Raw genomic sequence first — 24,689 nt, 5'->3', positions numbered from 1 at the left:
TTTTTCTGGCAATACAAATAAAAGGTACTCCCTCCGTCTCTTTTTGTTTTTTACGTTTTTCTTTTTGGGTATTTCAAAATGTTCTTTACATTTCCTTTTATACTATCACATAAATGACTTAGTATTCTATCAAAATTTGTGTCCAATTATTATTTTAACTAATCAAATTCATTGGGTCATTTAATTTCTCACACTTTTCTATTTGGACATTAAATTTTTCTCATTTCCCAATATCAGAATCTTGATAAAAGTGAAAACATTATAAATAAACGTAATTTATCTCGTTTAAATAAACAAATTGAGGAATTTCAATGTAAATAAATTATTCGTTAAAACGCGTGAAAAATACCAAACGTAAAAAACAAAAAGAGACGGAGGGAGTAGATGTTAGACAAAATATCCAAAGAAATATCATTTACAAAAAAAATCATTTTGATATACTAATGGCTGGCACAATTGAGAACTTGGACAGGGAGCACGAGAACCCCAATCAAAAGCACCTAGCAGTTGTTCAGGGGAAAACTTTGAATGCCAGAGCTGCGATTAGCAATACCAAAGCTAGGCTAAGCAACTGCTTAAATCACATGGAAGCTAATATTTACATTCCACTAAATGAAACTAACTTGATTAAGTTCCGATATACATGTCCACCCTATCTTAATGTCCTTTACAATTATCGCCCAACTTAAAAGTAAAGGCAAACCCCAAGATACAAAAAATAGGAGTAAACCTAGCCTATCCATTTATCAACAAGCCTGGGGCCAATATGGTTAAATTTCTACAAAGTAATATACCATTTTATGATTTGATAACCAAGTTACAAGATCAAGGCAGCAGCTGAAAGCCCAAGCCAATATACTTTAGATTCCATCCCTATTCTTTGGACCTCTGTTTCCGCAAACCCGACTCTCCTTCGTGCTTGTGTATTTTTCTTTGCATCTGTGCTACAAAACTGTACAAGTTAACCTACCTGCTATGTACAACTATAACCGCCTGCTTCCTCTAACACCGTTGCTTTGTCGGACACTATAATACCTCCGCCCTCCGCCTGTCCAATCTTCATCATCATCTTCACAATCCTCATCCTCCCTACACACCATTCTTGGCTTGCCTCCTCTTCGAGAGGGTGGGCGTTTCTTCTTGATGTTTGCCGTGTAGGTTGAGTAGTCAACCGTATCTTCCCTCAATGCATTCTTGAATTCCTGTTAGTAATAAGGTAAACAGGGAACAACCAAAACAAAATCAAGGAACCATCAATGTATCCTAATACAACCTGCGTTCCAAAAATCATTTTATTATGCATATTCAAGCCTGGATTGCATTTTCAGGGCTAATTGTGCAATTAGCACCCTTTTATGTCAAAGGGTGGTTACAGAACAAGTTAGAGAGTAATTTTCCAAAATGCCAGAGACTCTGTTTGATTGAAAATTGGAAGTTTAAATAGAGTAAATGGAAGGTGCAGTTTTTGTTATTATTCTAGGTTTCTTCAGTTGTTACTTATTATCTTTCCCCTCAAGCATGCTCGCTACTAATATGTGATATACGACCTTGAAAATTTTCTGGTCATCTGAACTCATCCCATTATCTTTTACATTCTTATCTCTTTTCTACTTGGTCACATCTTTTATAAGAAACAGGTGATGCGTGAATAGAAAAAAAAAAAAAAAAAAAAGTCCTAACAATTGAAGCAGAAGGAAAAGTCCACCTCAAGTCTTTCTCTGGGGCGGGGGGGTTGATGATTAATAATACCTGATCGGTTGATGATTAATAATACCTGATATGTTTGGGTCAACTCTTCACAAGTTGAAGGCAAATTGGTATTTGTGACACCAATGTTAAAAGGAATATTCTGTCTGGAAAGAGCCTCCCCCGATTTGGGAGGTTCGGCAGGAGAAAATGCCTATTAAATAAATTTGCATAAAAATGAAAATAATTAAATGAAAAGAAAATAATTAGTTTAAGCATTAAAAAAAAAAAATTAGATTGGTCTTACTTGGCATCGGACATCATCTAAATTGTAAACAATCTTCAAGTGCCTCTTCAGCTTTAAGAGAAGCTGAAGAGCAGTAGCTGCAAGACAGACAGCCTGCACAAACAACAAAACTTTGATATCATTGGTGCATAATACAGAGTTTAATTTTATTATTACTATTATTGTTTGGGTTGCAGGATGTGAAGTGACTTTGGTCTATTGTAGACTGACATGCTGTAAATAGCTTCTGAAAATGTACCTGTATTCTCTGCTGATCATCTTCTGTGAGCAAACGAGGTCCAATGTTTCTCGTGTGCACATTTTCTTCCTTCGACGTACAATGAAAATGCCCATCCTCAGGCAACTGAACTTGACCATTTAACTCAAAAGTTACAGAAGAAGCAGAAAGAGAATCAACAGGTAACTCTTTACAAATACTCCCATTTTCTGTCATATCCTTTTGTGAACTTCGCTGGGAGAAATGAGAACTGAATGCTTTTAGATTTGCTTCCAGTGTTCCAGATCTAACTTGTACCACTCTGTTTATGGTGTAAACCAAGTAAAGGGGCTCATCAGGAGCTGTGAAAGGGAGCAAAGCAAGGATTTCCGCGCAATACCTAGAGAATATTCAAAACAATATGAGTTCACAAACTATCATGGAAGACTGAAGCAAGCAAAGTAGCAGATAGAGGACAGCCTACATCAAGAAAGGGACAACTTTCCCCCTCCAGCACGGATTATCAAATTTGCGAATAACTGAAGACATGAACTTATTTCTAGAAACACGGTTTCCGCGTATGAGCTTGTATATACGAGAAACTCCTATTCTCGCATTAGCAAACGATGCATCCTCGTATTTTCCCTTCAAATTTTCAGCAACCTTGACTTCGGTTTTAGAATTCAAATTTACAGAATTCTCGCTCATTGATTGTATGAAGTTAAATGACAACTGCAGCCCATCACCCAGACGGCTCTCAAAGAAGGCTGGATACCTGAAATAATCCTTTAAATAGTGAGCAGAAGCAAAGAATAAAAAGAGTTATTAACAGTGTTTCAGAATAGTACTTCTCGTTCATATTCATTAGCAGATGATGCGCCAACTTTGAGTTCACCTCCAAAGGATCTGTTTCCAGGGCAATGAGATACGGGACACAAGTAATTGGGTGTACAAGACCTTGGCGCAGAGCAACCTCCACAATCTGCACAGCACAAAATACAAAGTCAAGCAACATATCATTTGACTGCAAGCACATGCAATATCAGACTTGCACACAGTTTTGGCTTTTTGCATTGAACACGGGATGTTCTTTTGACAAGGAAAGCACACATTTGGATCTTTAAACCTTACTATCGATTCACAAATTATTTCTTCAAACAATAACTCGAAGCATCATTTGGGTCACGTTCAAACTTACAACTACAATTACATTTGCAGCAGAAGGATTATGTAAAATATAGATTAAAATGCCCATAACAGAAAAAACAAAAAGCCCCAAAGTTTCAGCCACTGACATGGCAGTCCCAAATCTTTCAACAAATACAGAAAATCCTACAACCTTTTAGGGGGTGTTTGGTTCAAGGTATTCATCTAAGAGTAAGAGAATGAACTGACATGATTCCCTTTGTTGATGTTTGTTAGGCCTAATTTATCATTCCCTTTACCCTATTTTCTTTTTCACTTTAGCCCAAAGCCCCAAAGTTTTTCTAGGTTGATTCCCTGACACCCCCCCCAAGGTATTTCCATTCTCTTTCCACAGCACCCCTTAAAATGTTGACCACCACTTTGCCAACCATGACCACCCTTATAACACCATGGCGTCACCTGGGCCCACAACCTGAGCCACCAGAAATCCAGAACCACTCCCACCGCCGACCCCACCACCCACGAGCCACCCGCCAGAAACCACCTTGCTGCCGACCCTTGCTGACCCATCTCCCTCCGATACCAGAAACCAACGCCACACAAAAACCACCTGTAAACAACCAAAAATACCAAACAATAATCACCAGAAACCAACCGCAGCACCTGCAAACCACCTGTGAACCACCGCAACTTCCCTAAACCACTCGCAAACAAACCACAACCATCCAAAACCACCAGAACCACTCGCAAACCTCCTCCCACACCCCAAAATTCACCAACACCCACCTGAAAAACCCAACCCTAAAAAACTTTGGAAATTAAAAATAAGGCTAGCTAGAATGAAAAGCACCTTTTGTTAGCATTAACTATGGCTTTAAGTGGGTCGTATTTAACCTTTAAAAGGTCATATTTGAACTTTTTATGGAAGTGATGAAACGGAGAGAAGGAAGAGAGAGGGGATGGCCGAAGTGGTCGGCAGTTGGGAGGCGGTGACAGGGAGGAGACGGCAGCGTCAATGTAGAGGTGGTGGCGGCACCGTTAGAGTGAAGGGAATGTGGTGAGAGAAAGAAGAGATTAGGAAAGTGGAATGGCCAAGTATCACCCAAAGTCCCAAACAAGACCATACACAAAGGGTTGTATTTTCCATTCCCTCTCTTTCCCTTTCTTGATTTCATACCCTTTAACCCGTGTAAACCAAAGGCCCTCGTTTTAGTCCAATTTCTCATCAGATCATACCACAAAAAAATCAATGAGAGATTAACAATGTGCAAGCCACACTCAATGACAGAAAACAAGGCAAAAAAAGAAAAGAAAAACAAGAATATTTCTGTCTATCAATCTATCTATGAACACTATGCCCACACAGATTCATGTATGAAGCCACGAAAGATAACTTTGCAATGTGCTACAGCAATACCTTCTTTGAGGTTAATCATCACTAACCCAAGGTAAAATGATTTCTCAGCTTTAAGCCGTGTGTGAAAACTAGTGGAAGATAAATTTTGTACATTTGACTCTATATCTTAACTAATATGCAACGACATAAATCATCAAAACCTTATTAGATTTGTTTCAATGAATATCTTCAACATAATTTTTTTATTAATTTGTATTAATACATAATTAAAGAACGTTCAGAGTCAAACGTGTCATCTAGACCATTTCAAAAATCTCGCAACTATTTTGTGCCAGAGGGAGTATCATGTTCCAGTTTCACGCGCCAAGGAAGAATTGCAATGAAGAATCAACATCCTCTCAATGCATTCTATAATTTATAGCACGCGAAATATAAGGGCATGTCGCATTAAAATATGTTGCAATATACTGCTTTACCAAGCAAAGCTGGCAGACGCTAATATTCTTCATATTATGTTAAAATACTTACGAAAATTCAACAGGGGAAAAACCTTAGAAATTTTATTTATTTGGATTTTTTAACTATACCATATTATGTACTTTTCACATTACTTTATCACAGTTCTCCAGTTCTCCAATTTTTCTCATGTTCTAAATCCCGATAATAGAAGTCTGTTAATGTGAATTCATAAATTTCTTAGTAGTTCTACCGCACACTCAAAATCATTTTTCAGTTACCACTTAACTAGGAAACAATAATAAATGGATGTTTCTTTAGCGGACTGGATTCGAAGTTATGGAATAGAGTTGGTATAGGTACTATTGTATTTAACCCATGACCGTAAAAGCTAGACAGGAACTTTTACCTTCAGGCTAGATTGCCGAATTTGTTCATTTGTGTCCAAACATCTTTCCAAGATATGGTTCCAATAAAGTTGCACTATTCCACCACAAATGTTAGTATCACCAGCACCTGCAGCTACAGGCACGACAGAACCACCATCCTCAGAGCAGTCAACCACGTTATCTTCCACTGTATCTGACCCCAACTGACTTTCAGCGTCAAGGAGATAATCGTACATATTTTGCAAGGCTTGCAGCTGGGGAGAATATCTTCTTAGTACTGAACATAACATTTACCAGATAGAGTAGGGGGAACTGGCAGACAAAGAGGATAAGCCCTCACCTTAAGACGAGCATCACAGCTGGAAGCCAGCGTTTCTGCTAAAATTTTTCCAATATCCTTCTCCAACATATATTCAGGTCTAGCAATCAAAACAAAGCCCAGTGCCTGCAAAGTGTACCCTGTATGAGACTAAGCATATTTATCAAAAGTTTGCCTAAATAAACATGAGAAAAGATCTCCTACCTGTAGAGCTCTGACCTTTATACCAAAATCATCAGCAACAAGATACTTCTTAAACAATCTGATATTGCTACCAAGATCGACACCGTCATTAGATTCACTCAAAAGGGTGCTACCATAGCGAATTAGAAGCCCGAGACAGAACAAAGATCTGCCCACCTGCTACATTCAGAAGAGGTAAGTTTATATCTGCTATAGTCTATATCCTACAGAGCACAGACATGAAAACACAAGCAAAAGAAAATCATATGAGATGCAGAAAACAAACCATCCATATATAGTAGAAAAAGGGAACAGCTATGGAACCTATCCAAAGCTGCATGACATATAAAAACTCCAGATTCCAAGTAATGACTAACATTTGAACCAGCGACTCCGATTAAAATGACGTAATAATTGCTTTGCACGTGATAAATTTATGGCGAGGAATCATTCATCTAATGTGATGTTAGACTAGCACATCAATCATGTTGTACATGCACATCAAACACAATCCTAGGAAAATTCCATCGGCAAGTAACCATAAGAAGCTAGAGAAAAGAAAAAAGAAAACTTTATATCAAGAGAAGGTTGATGCGGATTTGAAGGGCTCTTCTTGGGCAGAACCAATCACTCTTTAGATGAATCCAATGGGCTTTGATTTTGATAAAAGAAACACTTTGGAACAAGGATTGGTATGGTAGAAGAGTCTCAAAGGTCCAAGTTTGGTCTAGGGCAATTTGCTTTGGAAAGGGTCGGATAAGTGCCCTAAAAACTATCCGATTTGGGTGTTTGTTTCTTAATTACGTTTCAAGTGTTTTTAGTTTATGTTTTTTAAGTTCTTTGAAGCTTAGGTTTTAATTCAAGAAAGGATTTCCTAAAAGTCTATCTCTGATTAGTTTTCTTTCCTAAATCAATTAGGAGTTGCTAGGGTCTTATTATTATAAATAGGGGATCAATGCCTTGTAACCAAATCAGATTTCATTGAATAAAAATAAAACACCAGTTTTCTCTTAAGAATTGTTGAGCGCATCCGTGTGCTTTGTTTTTCAAACCTTGTGATCTTTGGTCAGGACTGGTTGAGTGATAATAGTCTAAGGCTAGGACCAGGAGTGATTTTAGGGCTTGACAAGACTTTAGGAGTGATTTTAGGCCCTGCAACTATGTTTACATACATCCTTCTGTCCACATATAATCTTCATGTTAGGTATCGACAAGCATGTTAAAGGATTTAGAACGGTAGGGCTAGGCTTTTTCGAAGATAGCGGAGAATTAAAAATAAAAGAATTGATTGAAAGAGAGTTAGTTGGTGAGAAGGCTGGCATCACTTGGGATAATAGTTAAGTTTCCAATTCAAATAGCAGGAAGATTTTTTATGGACATCCTAAAAACGGATACAGCAAGATTTTTGCGGACAAAGGAAGCACAAACTTGAATTGCAAATTTGAAGCACAGATCATAATTAAATGAAACCATTTAGGCAGTCAGGAAACTCATGAAAATGATGACCCTATATTAAACGTATTGCGAGAACTAGTCTTATACTCTTATCTCAATACAAAGCAATATAGGAATTGGAGAAGCACAAATGCCAAGAGAAATCTTTTCACAAGTTTTAATGAAGAACATCGACAAGTCGATGGTTGTTTCTCTAACAGTTGCAACCAAATAGGCTACAACACTTGTGTGGTAGTGGCAATAATGACAGGTTAAGAGATACGACTACAATTGTTAGGGAAAAACAATGCTTTATGTTAAGGTGATCGAAGATCACAATGACTTTGTCACCATTCCATGATTCATGCTGCTTATTCACTAATCAAACAGAGGCTTGGGGCAGAAAGCATGGTCTCAAATTAAGCTGTATTTTTAAAGCAAAAGGGTTTTACTTGGGCAAAACAATAAAAATTCAGACTGGATTACGCTAGTTTGGACTCAAGAAATTTTGCTTGGACCAGACTTGTGAAAATTTGAATTGGACTTGGATCTAATTTAAACCCCTGGAAACAAAAGGTCAACAGGAAATAGTCATTGTTAAGAACAAAGATGACATGTATGAGAAACCTAAACAGATATGGTGCCCAACTATCCATTAGCAAGTCCAAGAATAAGCAACCTACACCTAGTAAAGCAATATCAATTAGCAAGCTGAAATTAAATGACAACTATAAGGACAGCAGTTCTAAGCCAAAAACATTACAATCTTCTCTTACATAAGGATATGTATATTTGAGAAGTGAAATATCTTCCGTTTTCACAGTAAGAAAATGTACTAGTTCGGTGAATTCCTCATTAACAATATAGACCACATTCTCTCATGAATAAGCATCGAAACTCGGAACAGTTGGTTATCACAAGTGCAGCAGCACATTAATACAGTTTTACTGCCTAAGCCACTTCCAAATACTGGTGTTAGGATCAAACAACTTAAGGTGAATTGTGTCCACTATTTGTTGCAATCATTCTCATTTTGATCCCCCCCCCCCCCCCTCAAATTAACAAAGTTGGTATTTGCTGCTTGCATAATTTTAAAAAAGTAATGCACTAAGCCTTGTTGTTTCCCAATTGTTGTTTTGACTAACCATATTCCACTAATCGGATGCTTGTGATGGCTATGAAGCAAACAGATACCAGGATTTTGTTCATGCCTAAAGACCATTTGATCAAGGCCTAATTATATGGCATTTACATGGAACAATTAACCAGTTACTTCCTCCGCACCAAATTACCCGTTACACTTACCTTTGCACAAAGTTTTAGGTGATAAGTGGTTGTTTGGTTATCAATTGTTATTTTATTGAAAAAGTAGGTGTGATAGGAGTTAGTGGGGTATTTTTTTAATTGAATGAGAGAGGGTGTGGGGACAAAAAAAATTAATTGGAAGAGAGAGACAATATAATAATGGTGGGGTCATTCCTAATTTAGAAGTATAACAAGTAATCTGGGGCGGACGAAAAAGGAAAGTGTAAATAATTTGGGACGTAGGGAGTACTTTTGATGTTTCTTTATTTGGATTTCTGGTACTCAAGGCATCTACCAGCATTAATAAACCACTTAATTTTTGTTTATTTTATTGAAAAATTATGTATACAAATATTTGATACCCAATTACCCATTGTACAAACATTGAATCTCAAATCAGGCAGACTCTTTAGACAAGCATAAAAGCGGAAATTAATTTGCTTCACAACAAAGAAAATCAGATAGGAGCACATGAAACCCCAATTAAAAATTGCGGGAGCAAACCTGTTTGTTATCAACACCAAGGGCATCCAAACGTTTAACGAACACCTGAATAAGAAACTGTATTAACCTTGCTCCTTTTCCACCAGCAATTTTATTCAAAGAGCACAGGCACCTACAGTAAATGGGGAAGTAATTTCATCAGATACTTCAGCAAGCTAGAATGTCAAACATGTGTAAAAAAAATGCACGAGAAAATATGAACGACCCTACTCCTTGCAAGAAAGGTCTTATTTGATATCACCAAAAGGTTACATGTAGTTTTATGGTCATTAAATGTAGTCCCTTTCACTGGTCTCCAAAATCAATAACCACAAATTCCAGGTATAGTGGAAGGTTCCTTCCAAAAAAGATTTTACTCTTAAAAAAAAATTGAATAAATCACAATAATACCTCACAAGCCTTCTATTACTTCAAAAACATATGAAAACCCTAAGCGAAGTGGATGTGAAAGCAAACTTTTTCAAATTCCTAATAAAGATGTTCCATAACTGCCTCTTTTAGGTATTTAATTATTTTGAGGGAACACCAAAACCTACTTAATACTCCCTCCATTCCACATTATCTGCCCACTTCACTAATAATTTTCTATGCCGTAATATATGCCACTTGGTATACAGAATGTCCTAATAATTGTCAGTTTAAGTGATCAATGCTACTTCATTTGTCAGTTTTGAATACCAACATTAGTAACTTCAATTATGTATGCATAACGTTTCAAGAAAAAGATGTCTAACATTGATTATATCTTACAATCATTAGATAAAACCGGCAATTACAATTACTTTGGCAAGAATGATACAAGACTGACCAACTGAAAAATAAACAAGCAGTAAGTATGGTTACTTGATGCAAGCATGTACAACTGTCAAAAAGGAATGACGAACAATCATCTGCTTCAGATCCTGCTCGAGTTCTTCAACAACACTTTGAGGCAACTTCCGCAGTAGAGGGAGAACAGCGTCGATTATAAATATGACACTCTCCAAAAGTTGTGCCATAACTCGATTATCAACCTTAACACGAGAAAACAAATTATTTAACAAAGCATAATATAACTTCATTATATTATCCCCTTCTCTCCCCTCTCTCTAAAGGAGAAAAGTGTGTGAAACGCCAAAAATAAAATAGCATAGATGTTGAACCCTCAATTGCCGTATCCTCGAACTTGAAACCTTGGTGGTCAAATAAGACCTTGATATTAACCATCACAATCTGACTATAAGTGGTAATATCAATGTAACTGATTTGAGAAGGTAGTAATTTACAACTTTTTTTGGAAAAGGCCACATGTCATGATGTCATTCAGTTACCTCTTGAAAATGCCATTATCATTATCATTACCCCATTGCCTCAAAGAGGCTCCCGCAAGAAGCGGGGTAAGGGGGGTCGGGTGTACGCAACCTTACCCCTGCGATTGCTGAGAGGTTGTTTCTAATTAACCCAAAAGCGATAACGGGACGACAGCGGGACGACCATCTCCTACTTCATGGAAAGGAAGCGAAGAGATTTTAAGAGCCATTTTGATTCAGTCCATTACATCCCACAGCCAAAAGAACAAATGGATCTTTGGCTCCATCGAAAATGGACATACTCTTGAAAATGTAGTAATTAAAAAAAACACCTCACAATGAAGCAGATATGTGACAATATATCCTATCCTTTAATCTCCGTGTAACTAGACCAAAAATCGCAAAAATTTGTATTGGACAAAACAAAGGAATTTCATTCTTTCCATAAAAATGTGTTCCTCGTCAAGTCATTAATTTTTTCATGTGATAACAGGTAAGGCCCTGTTCTTTTTGGCTTAATTTCAGTTTCAGGACTTATTTGGCAGTTCAGTTCAATTCAGGAGCATTCAGTTCAGTTCAGTTTAATTCAATTCAATTTAACTTAATAATAATAATAATAATAATAATAATAATAATAATAAAATAATAATAATATTATTTTTATTTTTTTTTAATTAAAATTAATTCATTAATAAAAAGTCATACGACATCTACAAAAGAAATCTGAATCTATCAAATACATAACAAATCGTATCAAATAAAACTCGTTTTCTGCAAAACTACGATCATCGCGCATCGAACATCTTGTATACCAACACATCGTTGTTTGATACAACCTTCAACGAGGGGGTCTTTTGATCTGTTGTAATTTGATATTGAATTAAATCAGATTCAATTGATTGTAGATGTAGAACTGACATCTGCTGCGACACCGCACAAATCTTCATCGCTAAATCAATTTCTCCTGCAAAATTAAATAATATTCTCCCTCGTACACCAGAAACACCAGAAATTTAGGATCCTCTAACCTAAGAAAAATTCTTCCTAAACGGAGAAGAAAAACCCTATCTTTGGAGGGAGAACAATTCCTCGCACACGGAGGAAGTATTATTAAACCCTAAAATTCAAACAAAATTAGAAAAACAACAACAAGATAAAAAGATCGGGGCTTTCCACCGATAAAATCGATGGAAGCCCCTTCAAAATTCACTAATGGAGGCTAGGGTTTGAGAGAGGAAGAAGAGGGACAGAGAGAACGGCTATTAGTATATTATTATTATTATTACTAGTATTACTTATATTATTATTTATATTTATATTATTATATTACTTATTATTTATATTTATATTATTATTATTTATAACTAATTATTTATTAATAATTAATATAATTTATTATTATTTTTATTAATTAGTTACGGATTATTAGTTATTAATTATTTAGTAATCAATTACAGATTATTATTATTTATTATATAGTTATTTAGTTATTAATTATTAATTATTATTTAGTTATTAGTTAACATTTTTTTTATTATTATTATTTATTATATATTATATATTATTTATTATTTATTCTGTTAAGTTAAGTTAAGTTAAGTTCAAGAGCATTCAGTTCAGTTCAGTTCAGGAGCATTCAGGTTCAGTTCAGTTCATTTCAGTTCAGTTCAGCTCTAAAGAACAGGGCCTAAGTAATTGTAGCCTCTCAGGAAACTAATCCACTAATCCACTCTGGAACAGGGGGAAAGAAGTTGGTACAGAGAGAAACCCTTGCTGCAAATCTACCTCCGAGCATCTATGCAATTGGTTCCCCCAACCTCCATCCCAACAACAAAATCTTTGAGCCAATTGTATGAACTAATGCAAATATTTTATCATTCTGTCAGCACCAGTTCAGTTAGCTAACTCCGAAAGTGGGTCCTCAATTTGAACTGCAAGAAGACGATGTCTTTGCTAATTTGAATTGAAGGGGACATGCACAAGGGATTTGTTAGAAGAGTTTCTTGTAATGGAGCACCGTAGGATGAACCAAGCAAACAATTTCAAAATTCACGCCCTATGCAACCCCTTTCCAAAACCAGGCACTTTATGCGTTAACAAGTTTTCCATAAGACTATGACGACTCCAACATCAACAGGTGGTTCCCACTCTTCTCAACGACTGGTTAGAGTCTCTACATAAAGACCCTTAAATGCAATTCAGAGGCAAAAGCACATTGTTCCAGCAACTAATTTATGCTTAATCATTAAAACCATATCATCCAGCACGGTTGTCATTTATAATCTACCTAGCCCATCAAATCAAGATAAACAACGAAACAGGACTTCTAAGAATTGTCACTAGAAAAGCAATCTATGAGAAAAAGAAACCAAGGAAATGTAAATGTATACAACAAACACCCAGCAGAAAAGAATAGTGAGTCGCAAATGCAACTTACCTGATTCTTAAGATACGGCTGCAGTGTGACAACAAACTGGGAAGGATTGGAAGCAGGTGCACAGAGTGACGGATCCACAACACAAAAAGCATGCAAAACCGTCACATAAGGAAGTATCCGCAACTCACCTTCTTCAGTGTTCATTTCCTCTACCTGTTAAAAATTCACATATCAGAAAAATAATACTAAGTTTTTCATAAATTAAGCAGCAAGAATACCTGCAAAATTCTTTCCAGTGAAAATTTGCACATCATTTCACAACGCTTGCGCACTGTTGCCAGTAATACAGGATTAACCCCGGTTCCCTTCGACTGAGGCAAGAAATCAAGAGCCAAATTGTGTTTGATAACAGTGACAAGAGGTTGATGATTAGGCATCTTCCTTAACATATTAACTATCTGTTCAGTCTTCCTAGCCACCTCCAATGGCACAGAACTATCATCTCCAAAATATTGTCTCCCAGTAGGTTCTTCAAACCAGAACTCGTAAAATGTTTTGCAAACAAGATCCTGTTGTCAAAATAAAAGAGTTACTACAAGAACACCCTTCAGAAAACAAGATCTGCACAGAAACACATTCTTCGTATTATGTTTTGAAGAACTACAGAAAAATATTCATGCAAAGCCTTCAAATCATGTCTGCAAGTTAATGGCATCATACCTTTCTTGCTGATATAGGAGTCTAGATGACTAGAAATCAACAGAGACCTATCAATTTTTAGCAAATGCCTCCTAAGTATAAGGTGCAGCATGGAACAGGACTTGGGGCTCAAACAATGCATGACAATATGACATCCTTGGGCACATAACATATTATGTGGCCACATGCTTAATATACTAGGTGGATGATTATTTACTTCAACAGCCCTCAGCTTGTATCAAGTTCCCACTTTAACCCCTGCCCCTCCAGCTTTTATCTGGAAAAAGTTCCGAGCACAATATCATAAAGTAACAGTACAGAAAAATAAAAATGAAAACCCCGAAGACAAAGCACTGGATCGAAGAGTCGAAGTAAAGCTCTGGGGATGCAGCTGTCGCAGGAAAGTCTCACCTCAACTTACGGGGGATAAACACTCCACCCCCAATTATCTAGCTTTCATCCTTCTTTATTTAGGTTTTCTGAATAAATTGGTTTTCTGCCACTGTTTCCATGCAAATCCTCCTTTTAATTATTTCAACCAAGAAATTATTGCTCGTCCCTTTCCTTCTATTTCACTTTTTTTTCCTGTTCTTTTGGAAATTTTACAATGTAACACAATACTTCCAAATAACGTCAAATGTACCCTCGCGGAAAGTCACAGCACAAGATAAAGTAGGAACATCCAGTGTGAAGATTCTAAACCACTAGGTATATTGTGTAAATATTATGTAGATGGACAGATTGTGCAGTATCCAATACAAGGGTACATGGTCAAAGTTCCCTTTTCTGAAGTGGTGGGAATCATAAATCATAGTATTGCCATCCATACCTGAATACTTGTTTCTTCATCACTGATACGAGAAATGATCTCAATGCAAGCATGTGCAGATTCCAAAAAATCAGCATTTGATGTACACATGTCTCGAATAATTTTGATTGCTCGTTTCCGTACACTTACCCCAGTGTCTTTAATTCTCTCAGCAACCTTTTCAAAATACTACAAAGATCCATAATAAACACACAATAAAACATCTGCACCAGTAAAACAAAACAAACATAACGAATATTTAAGACAGCCCACACATACTTGCAAACCAACATCAGGATGAGATGCAATATGCCTTCCAACAAGTTCCAAAGCAGCTTCTCTGACAGATATTGCAGAATCACAAAACCTTCCTTCGACAGCAAGTTGAACACGCTTATCGCGCAAGACTTCAGGATCAGCTTCTACAATTATACTAACCTGTTCCAGTTGGCAGCAAGGACGAAAAAATGAGTGAAATAAAGTGGTCAATGGACCTCCAAAACCAACCAAGTAAGGAAATCGTGAAAATAAAACTAGATCAAAAAGGAAAAAGACTGATACAAAAAAAGAAGAATATCAAATCCACTTACAGCACGCAATGACTTAGCCCTGATTACAGGTGAATTGTCTCGTAGACTAACCTGAGATGAGTGGTCGGGTTAACTGAAATGATTCATCCGAGAAAAGAAATTAAGAGATGTGACGGATTTTAATACTAACCAGAAGCATGCCAAGAATAGTATCAAATCCTCTGGAAAATGAATTATGCTGTCCTAGACACAACGTTATCTTTTTAATGAAATCTCTGGTTAACAACGATGACAAGGCCCCTGAATCACGAATAACCGCTTTCGATTTCAATCTGGCAATGCGATAGCTGAACAGCTGCTTAGATTTTGGATCATCTTTGTACCAGAGGCATAGATATAACCTGCAGATATAAAGCAGTAATAAGGTACACCAGCAGATTCGCACCATATCATCGCATTAAAAATTGATTACAAAGACTTGTCTTCGATTTGCAGACAGTTCAGATTAAAGGAAAGAACATGAATTCACGCAGAACAAGCAAATCGGCTTGGTTTTTCTAATGACCCCTTCCCAGATACATAGAGTCTACTACAAAACCAAAAAACTTGAATGAGAAAAAATTACATGTCAAGCATCATAGGATCAAATTAAACACACATACCAGCGGGCAAAGAGATGAAGATCATCAGAAGACCCTGTGTCCTCAAGGTAATTAAGAAGCATCTGTTGAACGATCTCCATTTTTGAAGCACACTCATCAGGCGAATTTTCTGAACGGTTACGATTCTTTTTGCTATCATCCTTGAGCTGTGATGTGCAGTATGATTGTAACACTAGAAGTTGTTTCCTGCAGAGACAGCAAGGGCACTGCCAACTACGTCCAGAGATGTCATGTTCTCTGACCCCCATACAATCAGGATGAAATGGTCTCTGACAGCCTTGACATACCACAAGAGCTTTTTCAACTACTCCATCCAAGCAAACAGAACATGCATCGGTCTGTTCATTCTCATTTACATTTTCCCCACCTACCAGCTCCTGCACTACCCAAAAGTTATCCCTATGGCAAAGAACAGACTCCTGCTTCAACCGTGCAGCGATTGTACCAAGAATATCAATGGCCAGAGAGCGTATAGAAACATCTTTTGATTTCGGACCAGCATTCTGAAGCAACAAGACACATAGAACCTGCAAGAAACCATCTTTAGATATGGAATAAGCAGACAATAAGTACCAATAGTGGAATTCTTACTTCTAAAATGAGGGAAGCAGCAGGGTACTCTGGTAGAGTCAATGTAGTTAACAAATCCACCACAAGATTCTCCAATATCACCTTCACTTCAGATGCCTCCTGGCCTTTACTTGTAAGCCGCTCAAGAACATGTGTCCAGAATGAAACACATGTCTCTGTGGCTGCCTCGTTGCATTTAATCAGGTAGTTTGTTTCAATTATAGTTTCAAAGATGGCACTATTGTTTGATTTTTGCCTTAAAGCTTCAGGAAGATTAGCACTGTGGAGAACCAACTGAAGCAATAAAGCAGTAATCATTTGAATCTGTTTCTGCTCTTCATCTGGTAAATGATACACTCTGGCAGCTCGTTTTGAGAATGGCAGCTTCCAGAGAAGTTGAATAACTTCATCAACAACATAAGTCCTATGCTGTGTGTACGAATAAAAAATCTGCAACACAAGTGTCCAGTGACACAAACAGTTACTTCAGTGGACAGAAGAAGTTAAAAAATTCCAGGTAAACGAAAAGTGATAATATAATATTTCAAATACCCCACTGATCAGGCTCATAGCCTTCATTTGCAATAGTTGAATATTGTCAACCAAAAATGTTGACAAGCACGTTTTGACAAGCTGCAAGATACAGCTGTCTGAGAGGCGTTCCAATAACAAGAGGTCCTTCAGAAGACCAAGGATAGTACAAAGCTTTTGAAACACGGTGTTCACAGCAGCTGGAATCCTAGGAGTCAACAACCACACACAGCAGGTCATTTCTTTCTTGGAGACATAAACAAGGATAGTTGAAGACTAAAAAGACAGTTCAACAGGAAGCCTAGAGCACAAAAAATAAACATATTACACCTAATAGCTGCATTGAAATGAGTCAAACCACCTAAAAAAATCAATGACCATATGAAACAAAATTGCAGAACTAAACTCACCTGTTTGCCACAGTTCTTTTCACTTTCACAGTCTTACTTGTACGCCGTCTTTTGCTTGCAGAACCAAACTCGGCCTCAGCATCTTGGTCATCTTCCCCTGAAAAGTTAATCTCTTAATAAGATCATAGTCACATGTCTAAAACACAAATTGTGGTAAGTTAGGGACATGGCTGAGTAACTTTGGGATCTTAGAACGTGTAGTTGACATTTTTTACTTCGCAGATATTGACACTAATATATAATTTCACAAAAGAAGAAGTGTAGTACAATTCTTTCTCAAATCACCCACCTTCAGCAGCTCTGTTATCACCAGGTCTATGCAAAGCACGATACGAAGGATCACAAGCTGACATTACATCCATGACCTGTCGTCTAGTGAACTCGAGTATTCTCTCAATAATCTAATAGTAAGAAGATCACAATATAAAGCTAGTACTTAACAAATAGCAAGTAATGGTAAAAGAGGGAGTAAGAATTACACTAGACACCATTTAAAGCAAAATTGAAAAAAGTACCTCTTCCTTATATAGTTGTTTTGGCATGTCATTAAAAGCCATTACAGCCAAAGCAGCATGAATAGACTCCAAAGCGCAAAGAATCGATGAAACATCAGAGTCTGACTGAAGAATTTTTCATAAAAATTTTAGGATGTCAGAAATCACAGGACAGATCTCACCAAAAGTTCCTATAGCATGAGAGAGAAAACAACTCCTCCTCCCCCCGCCCCAAATATCCACTGGATGAGAGAAAACTATAAATATTAACTTACATTTTCACATTCATCAATTGATAGGCCTTCAGCACGATGAATCTGATGGTCTAAAACCTTCAGTAGTTTCACAAGAAAACCTACAGGAACTCGGTGTAGCATGTTCTCTTCTTGGATAGACAATATTTCCTTCACAACCATACGAATGTCAGAGGTAGGCAACAGCAACCACTCTGATTCATCTTGCTCTTCACCAGGAATTTCAGCCCTACTACAAAAGTCCTCCAAAAAATCACAGAATCGCCCGACCATAGCATCTGACAAGTATAATCAAGATTACCCTTAGTTACAAATGTAATTAGAACCAAAATGTCAATTTCATCAGTTATGAATAAACTATACTTGCCTCGCTGTTCACCGACATCTGGCAAAGCAAAAGATGACACTCCCTGGCTTCCTTTCTTTTTAATTCTAGTTCTTTTTGATGATGAAGGTGCATCCTGAAATTTAGCTTGCAATTAAGAAAAGAAAGGGTTCTAAACCTATGTTTAAAGGGGGGGGGGGGGGGGAGAGATGAGGATCGCATACATCAACAACAAGAGCATGCTGATGATCGCAGTTTTCTCCATGGCCTCCGTCAACTTGACTGGAAACATGTTCATTCTTCTGATAATTGTCCTGATCAGACTCCACATTAGAGATTCGCTCTTCAAGAGGACCTGAGAAACTTGAACGAGATGATAAACAATAAGGGACAAATAATAACCACCTTCCTCGAATATGCCAGGAACCAAGTCATGAGGAGAAAAAAGTAGAAAATTCTATTCAACTGCCTAGCCCCTATAAGAGGACAATGTAGATCGGGTACATGAAAACGTCAACAACTTAAGCCTCTCGGTCAGATCGAAGGTAACCCACCTCCCACTAACATAAACAGGGCAGATTGAAAATTTGAAAAGATTTTACTCAGACTTGGTATCATGATTCACGAGGAGTTGACCACCAGATATTACCAAATGAAGTTTAAGAAAAAGAAGATTAGAAACTCACTAAAAAAGCTACATTGACAGCAAATATTGACATTCCTTTGAGTTGTCCAAGACCAAGACCCTCTTTGATTTTCCTACCACCATATTACACTTAACACTAATGGATCAAATATGATAATCCCTTTCCCAACCTCTTCAAATATTTTCTCTAAATCCACAGTTAAATTCTCACGGAGATAAGGGTTATCCTTATTATTTTCAAATTCCAAAACACTATGAGTTACTTTGCCCATTGGCTAGAAGGCTTGCAAATCTGCGACATATCAATTTTAAATTAATAAAACCCTCCTTAGATAATGTGATAAAATTGAGATTACCCAAATAAATAACTTTGGTACCCAAGAACGCCTTACACAAAATCAACGATGGCACGCATTGGTATTATCAATTTGTTCCAGTTTAAGAGTGATTTTTCTCACTGAAATCCTCCTCCAATCACTCAAAACTGCCCCCCCTCCCCAACCTTGTTTGAGCAGGTGTTACTCTACTTACTCCTGACAAAAAAATTCAAAATCCCAACAACAACAGTAAGGCAGACAAGCTAAATGCCATTTATAAAATTTCAAGCTACAACTGTACAACCTTTTATTCTCAATTTACAAAGTTTTCCCAAAGTCATGTTATCATGTTTCACAAGTACTTCATTCCCCCTTAGCCGAGGAATGTCAGAGGTGTAATAAGAACAATGTCCATAACTCCTTACCATACTAATTATTTTGACACTCCAATCTATTCCACACTTGAGTACATCTATCTAGCTATTATAATCACATTCTTCGATTCTTCCTCGATATTGCCACCAGAATGATTCCAAAATACACGTGTTCAAATGACCACATAGATTATAAACATAACTCCTCGTTTGATGTTTTGAACCAAAAATGAACCATCTAGATGTGAGAAGATAATGAAGGTATTCTAGATGTGAGAGCATAACACATTAGAGACTGAAGGTATATTCACAAGCCAAAAGATAGAGAAGATAATGAAGGTATTTTAGATGTGAGAGCATAACACAAGAGAAAACATCTACATCAGCACCAATTCCTAAATACTCCATTCTACTCTCTGAATGCCACTAGTTAAACCTAAGAATTTTAAAACAATAGATAAAAATTAAAGCATGCAGCCAGACAACAGACGAATAGAATTTTGAAAATTAAAGATGTAATATTGGCATTTGTCTCGTGTATGGATTATTTAAATTTATATAAAGCCGGGATAATTTCGGATGATTGCCATCTGAAACTACGTTTACCTGGAAGTGTACACTCAAAGGCGCCATGACTGTATCTAAGAACCTCCTCGCAAAGATCCATATGCGCCATTGTAGAACCAGAAACTGAACTCACATCATTCTTAAGATTCCTGACGAATTAAGCACATTATAAGACTAACATTCGGAGCAACTAATTTCAAAAATTTAAACCAGAATTCAAATTGCTATCACAACAAAATCACCTCAATTTAAGCTCAAAGCAAAGATAAAATAAACAACAAGAAAAATGAAAAGAAGAGAGAGAAAAAGTGAAGCACATACAAGTAAGAGACATCAGTATGAAGAAGGAGATCAGCGATTTTGGAAGCCTGAGCAAGAATATCACGGCGGTTCAACAGCCGAGGGAGCTGGTCATCGAACAGCCGAAGGTGCTCATCGGAAGCACCGCAGAACGGCGGAAGAGACGGCAGCGGCAAGCATGGAGCAACCTCCGAGTGTAGAGTATTGGAGAGTGTGATGCCTCTTTGGCTCCAATCGCTAGGGTTGTTGCTCATTTTTCAATTAATTATAGCAAAGTGAAGTAAAATTTGATCATCAATTTGCTGAAATCGATCGAATGTGGAGGTTGAATTTCCGTAATTTAGGGCTTGAGAGGAGAGAGAAAGAGGTTGAAGAAATTGGGAATTTTTGAAAGAATAAGCCCTAGAGAGAGACTGAAGGGTAGATAGAGCAAGTAATGGAGATTACACAAATTACAAATGGCGGGGAAGATGTAAAAAAATTAAGAGGGTTGTGAAATGTTTGCTAATGCATTTGTGGCTTGTTTCTGTAGCTCTGGGCAGTCAGAGTCGCGGTGAAAACACGAAGTCAGCTGATCGAAAAACGGTCTACCTTTACCCCGTACTTGCTAACAACAGGTCTTAAGTTGTAAAAAAGATATTTTTAGCCATTTTTTTATTTTTTACTCAATTTTTATGTAATTTTTAATATGTTTTAACTAACTTTTATTATTAATTCAAAAAAAAAAAACTAACTTTTATTTTATGAAAAAAAAATTGATGGATAAACATTTTAAATAGTTAAACAGTTACATTTATACATTACTAATCTTATTCCCGTGTGATGCACGGATTGTGTAGTTATATATTTCCTTCATTCTTATTTACATGACACAATTAGGTTTTGGACATTATTGACTCTAGCACCTTTTGACTTCCTTTTGTGATTTGTCCCACATAGTCGTGTGGGTCTTTTTAGATTCGTCTCAATAAGTATTTTTTAAATATCAACCTTTTATAAAAAAAAAATTATCCATAATTAAATATATAAATGTTTGAAATCGTGCATTGGCAAACGTGACTAAATAATTGTGTCACGTAAATAAGAACAGAGGAAGTACATCACAATAAAAATGATCTAATAACATATTTTTCTTACGCGACTCTATGTGTTCTTGAATTTTATTTTTGAAAAAAAAAATTTCTTTATTTTCCATGATATATTTCTTAATATTGATTTGGATAAAAAAAAAAAAACAATATTTATATATATAGGGGAGGGATCAGTAGGAACACCTCCTTAAATAAGAACACTAGTGTGTATAGGAACACCTTCGTAGGATTAGATTCAGCCCCGGCCCTGGGGCAGGGCATAAGGGGCGATACTCCCTCCGTTCCATAATGTTCCTCACTTTTCCATTTTGCGCGGTCTCCAATGCACTACTTTGACCGTTAATAATTTTAATTTCGCATTATAAAAAATTATAAAAAAAAATGATATTAAGAAAATTTATATTGAAATGGGCATAAGGGGAGATCGCCCTAGGCCCAAGAAAAAAGCCCAGAATCTCTTAAATCACTCAAAATGGGTTGACTACAAAATATTTTTCGTGGATAAAATTCACAATCTGCAAGGCAGCCTAATGGTTAGAGTCTCATGTCAACAGAACTTCTGATGTCGCGGGTTCGAGACATCTCTTAATTTGATTTTTCCATACTTTATATAGAGTTTTATGGGAAAGCCTCCCCTATGTTTAATCTAGGGGCATTAGACAAGGGGATCCTATATCCCCTTAAATTTTCATTATTTGCATGGAATACTTAGCTGATCTCATCTCTGATTCACCAAGTAAGGATAACTAGAAACCCTTTGCTTAAAAAGAAGTGGCATACCCATCACCCACCTAATGTTTGTTGATGACCTACTTCTGTTTGAAAACACTTCTACCAAAACCTTGCAAAGTATGAGGGAAGTTCTTGGGAAATTTTGGGATTGCTCATGCCAAAAAATGAATAATGCTAAGTGTAGAATCTACTTCTCAAAACATACTCCCCAAAGCCAAAACGACCTTTTCTGTAGCTCACTTGAGGTCCAACCAAGCCCTGGCCTAGGGATTTACCTGGGATTCCCATTAACTGATAAGAGGCCAACCCAAAGTCAAACTGCAGATATCTGTAGGAAGATGAAAAGCAAACTTGCTTCCTGGAAGGCCAAATGTTTAAGTAAAGCTGGTAGACTAGTTTTAATCAAATCCTCCCTCACTGCAGTAGCAAACTACTCAATGCAAGTGTGATGTATCTCCCAAAGAAAACTCTACATGCTATTGATCAAACCTGTGCTAACTTTATGTGGGATTCTGAACCTCAGAGGAAGAAAACCCATTTAGTTGCTTGGCTTAAATCCCGTGGGGATACAGAATTAGGGGGACTTAGTGTTAGGTCTGTTGTTATAATGAACCAAGTGCTCATGACTAAACTTTGCTGGAAAGTTAAATCAAGATCAAACCTTGCCAATAGGTTAATAAAGGAGAAGTATATAGACAATAGGCCATACCCTGCTGCCTTCACAAAAGGCTCCCATATCTGGCAAAATGTTGGGAAGGGATGGGATCTATACCAAAGGCTAACAGCATGGTGCATTGGGGATGGAATCCACATCAATCTTTGGCATGACAATTGGACAGGGAAAAGAACCATTAGTTCCCTAGTGACTGGTCCTTTGAACAGAGGTGAGGAAACCCAAATGTTGAATAGTGTAATGAGAGATGACCATTGGAATTTGAATAGTTTGTCCTTCATTCTCCCTACTGACCTTCTTTTATGGATCCATGCTATCCCCATCCCCCAGTTTGGTGAGGATGTTCCCTTCTGCTCCTTGTTTAAAGGCCTCCACTTTGACTCTAAAACTGCATACAACACAATTTGAAACTCTAAGTTCCCTGATCAGTCCCCCAATGGGAAGTGGAGTTGCATCTGGAAAGCAAGGTGTCCCCCAAAATTAAGTTCTTCCTATGGCTCATTCTTTGGGGAAGGCTCCCATCTGCCTCTCATTTAGCTAGAAAACAAATTATTCCTAATGGAAACTGCCAATTTTGTCCAACCATCCAAGAAGACATTGAACATATTTTTTTGTATTGCGCTAGAGCAACTGAATTCTGGAATAATATTGAGTTTAAACCTAAATTTAACCACCTACACTCTCATTTTGAAACCTGGTTTTTGGATAATCTTAATGACAATGAAGTTTCTATGAACTTGAACACCTCACCCCAAACCATGTTTACTTTCTGCCTATGGAGAATATGGAACATAAGAAACCTGTGGACCTTTAAAAAAGAAAACAAAGCCATTGTCCCTTGGTGTCACCAGACTCTCTGGTTATCCAAAGAATGTGAAAGCTTAAACATTCATTTAATCCAACAGGTTAGACCAATGCACATGATCCTTCTGTCCAAACCAAGTTTATTGTTAAATGTGATGCAACTTTCTGTACTTCCACTCTTCTTGCTTCCTATGCTATTGTTTGTAGGGACTCAGAGCATATGTTCATTGCTGGCATAGCTGGCACCTTCACAACAATCACAGCCAATGCTGCAGAATCACAATCAATTTTATATTTCATGGGTTATAAAAAAGACATGGCAAAATGTTACCATTATTTCATATTGCAAGATGGCAGTGGAAAACATTAATAGTGATCAAGCACCAACATCGTGGCTCACTAACTTGTATGGTAAATGTAGGGAGTTGCAAAGAATCCAAGGAAACCTCTGGGTGAAATTCAGAAGAAGGCAACAGCTTATGGAGGTGGATTACATGGCAAATAAGGCTAAGGACCGGTTGAGTCTGTTGGATAAAGGCATTGAGATTACCCCACCCCCATGCTTACCTAGTGATATTTCTACTACCAATGACATTCATTTTTTGGAAGCAGGCTTGCTTAGTAGTAGTTGTGCCATAAGTGGTTGTATTTTTGCCTCCACAAGGAGTGGAGCTGTTTAAACAAACACTAATTGCTGCAAATTTGATGCTAAGTGATTAATGCAGTAACTCATTTTGACCAAAAAAAAAAAGATGATTAGTGTTTTTTTTTGACGGAGCTAGATGATTAGGGTTTGAAATATTAGAATATAATTCATGTTTAATAGGACAAGTCGAAATGTTCAAGCCTTAATAATTTTAATGGATCATTAAATTTTCTTTAGTAGGTTAATTCATTATAAAATAATACTATGTATTAAGTCTTAAAAAGTTAAAAATAGATGGTGTACAAATA

General features: G+C 37.0%; 2 protein-coding genes across 4 annotated transcripts; one reads left to right on the top strand and one right to left on the bottom strand.

The window, feature by feature from the left end:
• Positions 1 to 580: 580 nt before the first annotated feature.
• Positions 581 to 20,903, bottom strand: LOC110776258 (sister chromatid cohesion protein SCC2). Of its 3 annotated transcripts, none has more exons than XM_021980807.2 (28): positions 20,457 to 20,903; positions 20,175 to 20,284; positions 18,456 to 18,586; positions 18,274 to 18,367; positions 17,928 to 18,184; positions 17,674 to 17,778; positions 17,448 to 17,559; positions 17,159 to 17,255; positions 16,770 to 16,956; positions 16,239 to 16,667; positions 15,648 to 16,174; positions 15,176 to 15,386; positions 15,046 to 15,096; positions 14,735 to 14,893; positions 14,477 to 14,644; positions 13,227 to 13,517; positions 13,009 to 13,161; positions 10,126 to 10,295; positions 9,283 to 9,394; positions 6,061 to 6,219; positions 5,878 to 5,982; positions 5,558 to 5,791; positions 3,038 to 3,171; positions 2,674 to 2,964; positions 2,232 to 2,589; positions 1,994 to 2,086; positions 1,775 to 1,900; positions 581 to 1,202 (listed from the first exon to the last, which is right to left on the bottom strand). In XM_021980807.2, exons 1-28 carry the CDS (start codon positions 20,687 to 20,689, stop codon positions 984 to 986), a joined length of 5,316 nt encoding a protein of 1,771 aa, XP_021836499.1. In that variant the 5' UTR covers positions 20,690 to 20,903; the 3' UTR covers positions 581 to 983. The 3 variants fall into 3 exon arrangements, with proteins under 3 accessions (XP_021836499.1, XP_021836500.1, XP_056695603.1); XM_021980808.2 differs by having other exon boundaries at positions 6,061 to 6,216; XM_056839625.1 differs by lacking the exon at positions 20,457 to 20,903 and having other exon boundaries at positions 18,456 to 18,594.
• Positions 20,904 to 22,706: 1,803 nt separating this feature from the next.
• Positions 22,707 to 23,339, top strand: LOC130464427 (uncharacterized mitochondrial protein AtMg00310-like). Its single transcript, XM_056833969.1, has one exon. It carries the CDS (start codon positions 22,707 to 22,709, stop codon positions 23,337 to 23,339), a length of 633 nt encoding a protein of 210 aa, XP_056689947.1.
• Positions 23,340 to 24,689: the final 1,350 nt, after the last annotated feature.

This window comes from Spinacia oleracea, chromosome 1 (genome assembly GCF_020520425.1).
Source record: "Spinacia oleracea cultivar Varoflay chromosome 1, BTI_SOV_V1, whole genome shotgun sequence".
In the NCBI taxonomy this organism is placed as follows: domain Eukaryota; kingdom Viridiplantae; phylum Streptophyta; class Magnoliopsida; order Caryophyllales; family Amaranthaceae; genus Spinacia; species Spinacia oleracea.
The sequence above is the reverse complement of the archived record's forward strand: the minus strand, read 5'-3'. Positions and strand labels throughout refer to the sequence as shown.

What these genes read in the sequence shown, in the direction of transcription:
- LOC110776258 (XM_021980807.2), bottom strand. Translation starts at nt 20,689, where the DNA reads ATGAGCAACAACCCTAGCGATTGGAGCCAAAGAGGCATCACACTCTCC. An exon ending in AGATGTCGGTGAACAGCGAG is followed by an intron (nt 18,185 to 18,273) that starts GCAAGTATAGTT and finishes TATACTTGTCAG; the next exon opens with ATGCTATGGTCGGGCGATTC. An exon ending in CTTCATCTCTTTGCCCGCTG is followed by an intron (nt 15,387 to 15,647) that starts GTATGTGTGTTT and finishes TTATATCTGCAG; the next exon opens with GTTATATCTATGCCTCTGGT.
- LOC130464427 (XM_056833969.1), top strand. Translation starts at nt 22,707, where the DNA reads ATGTATCTCCCAAAGAAAACTCTACATGCTATTGATCAAACCTGTGCT.